The sequence below is a fragment of the Parasteatoda tepidariorum genome, chromosome 6 (genome assembly GCF_043381705.1).
Source record: "Parasteatoda tepidariorum isolate YZ-2023 chromosome 6, CAS_Ptep_4.0, whole genome shotgun sequence".
NCBI classification, from domain to species: domain Eukaryota; kingdom Metazoa; phylum Arthropoda; class Arachnida; order Araneae; family Theridiidae; genus Parasteatoda; species Parasteatoda tepidariorum.
In genome coordinates this window covers 66544424-66550423 of record NC_092209.1, presented here as the reverse complement: position 1 = coordinate 66550423, position 6000 = coordinate 66544424, and the positions used below count along the sequence as shown (strand labels likewise).

Below are 6000 nucleotides of genomic sequence, written 5' to 3'. Positions count from 1 at the left end.
ACCAGAATTTTATCAGGGATAGAATTCGATGAACGGATACCACTAGTTGCTGTACTTTTGAAAGACCATGAGAGCTGGTTTTTAAGGTCACCGGGTTCTTGAGTGCTGAATGTGAGAGGTGTATTAACTTCACAGTCGTAATCGCTCCTGTGCTGCCATTAGCAATGGAGTGTATGCAGGCAGTCGTTGTGTTTAATCGAGACGAGACTGAGTAGCAACAGCCTGAGGTGGTTGATAATGTCGCAGTAACAAGTAGCAAGTCAACTGTTCAATGTGGACCATCCAACGAAGTAGGCGTTACCAGATTGAAGTGGGAGTTACTGTCAAGAGTTTTGCGAACTGGACGTTACTGCGTGTTCAAATCACGTCCGGGTCACCAATGTGGGGGGAGGAGTTATAAACCATGCCAACAGTCATCTATAAAAGTCATCTATCATGATTGAATCAAGTTAGTATGTCTTATACCAGTGAATTGATGTTTAATTTCGTAGTGGTAGTTACCCCACAGGGCAAATCCAGTCACTTCAAACCAGTTATCCAACTTTTTATGCCACAAACCTTTGACGAGACGGCCCCATATCATTTTAAGTTAGTCGTTAAAACATCGAAACTCTCTTTGCGCAGCTTCCAAACTATAAAACTTTCAATATAAAATTTTCAAACTATTAAACTTTTAATATAAAACATTTTATATAAAACTATGAAACTTTTTATATAAGACTATAAAACTTTTTATAAAAAACTTCCAAACTATAAAACTGTTTTTATAGAACTTTTCATGGTGAACGCATGCTGTTGCCCGTTCCACTGATCTATGGTTACTTAAATAGTAACATGTTCACTTGCTCAATGTTACTATCCCGCAGTACTGCCACCTTCTAAAAACGGCCACTACGCATTTCAAAAATTCCCGTTTTGTGTCACTCTGTTAATAAAATTGTTAAAAGTAAAGTTGGAATCGTAGTGTTAGCAACAATTTTTGTACAAAATGGAACAAACAATACACCTAATATAAAATAAGCTAATGGTAACATGTTCATTAAGTTTTTTTTTTATTTATGCTCTTTTCTTTTTCTTCATTTTTAAGTGGTTAAAAAAAGAATCAAAGTGATTTTGTCTAAGTCTTAAGGTTGTTAGAGAATTTTTTTTTATTAAAAGCTACAGTAATTCTGTTACACACAAAAGTTTTACATTTGTTCTTAAGACTTAGTTCTTCATAAAATCTTAGTTCTTCATAAAATCAACGATTTCTGGTATGTTGCAAAAATGAGGTAAGCAGTTTGGATTTTTGATGGTATTCACTTCAGGTATCTTGTTTGTGGCAATGATGGCTCTCACAACACTTTCCATTCTCTTGTTGTTTAGATTGTACTGAAAAGAAAAGAGAAACAACTTGAATAAAATTCCAAAAATAACAATTTTTTAAAGATTTTTTAATTTTTTTAAAAATGTTTATGCGTGATAATGCTTTGTACGCATATTAAAAATATACACAGTGTAAAATGGTCTAAGAGGTGATAAGGAATCACAGGTGATTCTTCTGTGTGCTATAATGAATGTGGTCTTAATTGAATTTGATGTTATTGTGACCGCCTAATTATTCTAATTACTCTACATGGCAAATTTTTGCTCATTCAGTTTGTAAATTTAATGAATCAAAGTACCCAAATAGCACAATTCCCGAAAACGATATCGTAAAAACTTAGCTTTGAACATTGCACAATATCGTAGCGAAACATTGTACTACATAAAAATGGACCCCTTTTATAACGTATATTCAATAACGCGAAACAATATTGTTCGATATTGTAAAAACGTTGGGGAACGTCGATCGATATCTCTCAGCAGTTCGGATATCTCTAAATTTATATTTTAAATTTATTTTTTGGAATTATAACAATTTGACGTCATTTTTTGTCTTTTAAATGATTAATTTTGATTTAAGAACACAATAAAGTTTAAAATGAAAAGTTTTACAAACAGACTTTTAATGTGAAATCGACGGGAATCGTACAATATCGTACACACAATGTCGATTTTCGCCAATATTGACAATGTCGGTCGATGTAGACTAAAGCTGCTACAATATCCCTGTGCTACTTGGGTACTGAATTCATTGGAATTCCACTGAATTCAGTACCTCGATTCATTGATTGACTCGATTTCATTTTTTGAGTTCTGTCGTTCGCGAACAGAATTTACTTCCACTAGTATTTTTTTGCGTTTTCTGGCATAAAATTGCATTGACTAATCATGATATTTTAAGTAATAATTAATTTATTGTTTTCTTTTATAAATAAATGTTTATTTATTAATGATATGGGATAGTCTTTCATAAAAAGTGACGCTGGACCAAATGTGATGAAATAGATGATAATTTTAAAAGTTTGAATTTTGGATTGAACACTAATGTTATATGATATTAGTTCTAATATTAGAAGATAGGTTTCAAGAGTGTAGCGTTTTCTCGAGCTGCAGTATTATATTGCATCTTTTTAATGTTAAATAATATCATTTTGCTACCTGGGAAGAATAAGCTATTTTCTATCTCGTCAGTCTTTCTAAATGTACCAGGGGTAATATAAGTCAATGTGGCTCATGATGGCTGACAATGACGGACAATGATGACAACATTGACACGACGTTCGTCTTGAAGTTATGCAATCTCAATTTTCATGGTGGCTTAAGTTAGTAACTGGTGGTTGTGGTTGAAATATTTTTTATAAATAAAATAATTAGAAAAAAAACGTTTGCACACATGTATTTTTAGTAAAAATAATGTATTTAAAAAAATTAAAATAATATACGAAATTTTCTAATGTTAATGTAAGTTGTATTAGTAAAAAAAGACGTTTTTAATTCATTTCATCACGTATTATGTTTGAAAAGATAGTAGGGAAAATGCATTTTCAAAACAATTTCTTGGAATTTCATTGAAAGCATACGTAGTATGACAATTTTAAAGGCGAACTCAGGTTTTTACTAAAAATTAAATAGGAGATTTCTACATTTAAAACTAGGTGCGGAGCATTTGATGAGCTACAGAATTATAATATATTTCATCAGCAATTCAGAAAATTCTGATTTCATTAGCTTTAATAATTTGAAGTCAGTAGTTTCATAAAGCCACTCAGTTTAACAATAAATTTAAAAAAATCTTGCCAATGACTAAACAACTGTTAGTAGAATTTTCGAGCGAGAATACCCGTTTTATATATAAGTAATAAAAATGCGAAACTTTTATTACATAGATCAGATGTCCCAAAAATGCAATTTAAAAAATAAATTAAAAATACATGAGATGTGATAGAAATGTACTCTGCTCATTAAAATAGATCATTTTATTTTTCCAAATTTAAAAGTTGGCTACGAGTGTCACTGCTGATTGGGAAACTTTAAAATAATGACAGACTACTCCAACAAAAATATTTGCACTACCTTAGCTATGCTGCCTTTATTCTCAGATTTCATATTGTTGTTGCTGAAAATAGTTGTTCATTTGATGATACTGTATAATATTGTTTTCAATTAGTAGCGCTATCTGTTGATGAACTTTGTTACAAATTGTGAGAGTTGGGGAAAATAAGTTAATTTAATTTCAAAACAGGAGACAGTAAACAATACATCTATATTACTTTCGAAATATTTTTTTTTATCTATTCCTTTTTTAAATTGTTATAATCTTTTTTATTGTCAGTCAGTAAATAGCGTACACAATGTCTAACTGTAAAAACAAATTACTTTCAGAGATTTTAGTTTGAAATTGAATAGAAAACACATTGATAAAGAAGCTTATAATAGAACCAAAAAAAATCTAAAGTTAGCAAATAAGTAACCGTGTTTGTATCTTCATCATTAATCGAAATCAACAAAAGTTGCCTGAAACAAAAAAGATATTTTTTACGCATGATTGATTTAAATCTTATAAACGAATGATTGGGTCGAAATTCAATTTAATTGGGTCGAAAAACATGGGTTGCAAATGGGGAATGAATAGACCAAAAACAAAATGAAATGTTATATGTCTGTACAAAAAACTCTGGCAGGTCACAATCAATTCAAGAGGGTCCCGTTTACATCAAATAGGCGGGCGATTGTAGGAGCCATATATATAGTAGTTAAATATAAAGCGTTCAAAAATAATTCTTACAGGCACTTCGGGAATTTCAAGTATGACTTGAGGTACGCAGTCAGCCCACAGTTCATCAAATATCCTTTGTTCCACTTTCTCTTTGAATTCTGGAGTGAAAGTGTATCCCTCCTTCATTCGGATAAAGAGAACAGCCCTGTGTTCTCCATCTGAATCTCTTGTTTGACCTACACAGATATAATCCTGAATCTCCTCCATGTCATGAACTGTGGATAGAAGAAAATAATTGATACGTGAAATGCAGAAACAGTTTATACACGAATTGTATGATACTCTATGAATTCATTCGTATGAAAATATTAGATTCTCTAGAAAGTTCGATTTTATTTTGAGTAAAAATTAAAAAAAAAGAAAAAAACAGCAATTTTTGTAAACCTTTGTAAAATTGATGTATACTTTTACAAAATTCATACAATTTGTTCATTCAAGAAAATAATTTATGCATGAAATGAACATTTGATACACGAATTGTATTATACTATATGAATTCATTCGTATGAAAATATTAGATTCTCCAGAAAGTTTGAATTGATTTTTATCGGGATTCGACTCACTTTCGAAACAAGAATTAAATGGGATTGGAGCAATGTAATGTTTAGCCACGTTTTTAAGTTGCTTGAGAGAGCTTATTTTCTAAGCATTTATGTATGTATGTATGTATCTATCTATCTATCTATCTATCTATCTATCTATCTATCTATCTATCTATCTATATATATATATATATATAATGACAAGAATTATGTATAGAAATACACACAGGGATTACGGTCGGAACATGGAAAAAGAATAAACGGATCACCCTGAATAACTTTTGATCTAATGATCAAATCTTCACGTTCTAGGACTCAATCTTAATGGCTTGAGAAGGTGACCTGAAATATGATAATTAATTGGTGCAGACAATTAGGAATAAACATAGCTTTTTTTTCAAATGGATTCCAGTTTCGGACCCCCTCCCCTGAAAAAAACATAGGGTTGTAGCAGGACTCTGGAAAGTATGGTCCTCATAATTTGACCAAGAGAGCGGTCCAAAGCTTGGACTTCCTAATGTTAATTTTACTTTTTGCATATTTTGCCGTATCTCAAGATTTTTTTAGCGAGTTGAAAAATTTTTGCACGCTATTGTAATATTCGTGTTTTCAAAGATATTTCCAAATTTTTTTTTATAAACTATTCATTGTTTTTTTAATTATTTCTTCCATTGTTTTTTGAAAAAATTTTGAATTGTAAGGTATACAATTTCTTACGATATTTTAAAGTATGTAACTTAACATGGCAAATTACAAAACGTGGGGGAAATCGGTAGAATAATTCCTGAGAAATCAAATTTTAAAGAAGCCGTATATTTTAAATTCTATTTCACAGCAACTGTTCAATCAATTTCGCTTAAATTATGTATTTTGCCGTGCAAAATTACGTACGTTAAATTGACGTAAGCAATTCAAAATTTTTTCTACTGCTATTAAATAAAATTGCAAAAAATAATAGATATTTATTAAAACTTATTTTTTTTTTTCATAGAATTATCTTCAGATAAAGGAATTTTATAATTGTATGCGAATATTTTTCAACTCGCCTTAAAAGTTCTCAAGTCATGGCGAAATATTTTAAAAGTAAAATTTACATTTAAGGGGTTCAAATTTTGATCGTTCTCTTGAACAACTGTGTCGATCATATTTCCTAGATTGTAGCTACCCCCTATGTTTTGGGAGTTAGAAATCCTAACCCGTTGAAAAAAATGTATGTTTACTCAGACAAAGTGCGTTTTTGTGTTTGATTACGTAACTTGAAATATCGTTTGCTCTAATTAACCCCTTCCTTCTCGCTCTCGTGAAAATGACCGGGTG

At 30.8% G+C, this 6000-nt stretch overlaps 1 protein-coding gene across 1 annotated transcript in view; it reads right to left on the bottom strand.

Annotated features, from left to right (window-relative positions):
• Positions 1-1192: 1192 nt before the first annotated feature.
• Positions 1193-6000, bottom strand: part of LOC107445593 (acetoacetyl-CoA synthetase) — a 34414-nt gene continuing 29606 nt past the window's right edge. Inside the window, 2 exon segments of the mRNA XM_071182467.1 lie at positions 1193-1371; positions 4151-4356. Of these exon segments, the coding sequence (XP_071038568.1) occupies positions 1225-1371; positions 4151-4356 (353 nt within the window). The 3' untranslated portion in view covers positions 1193-1224.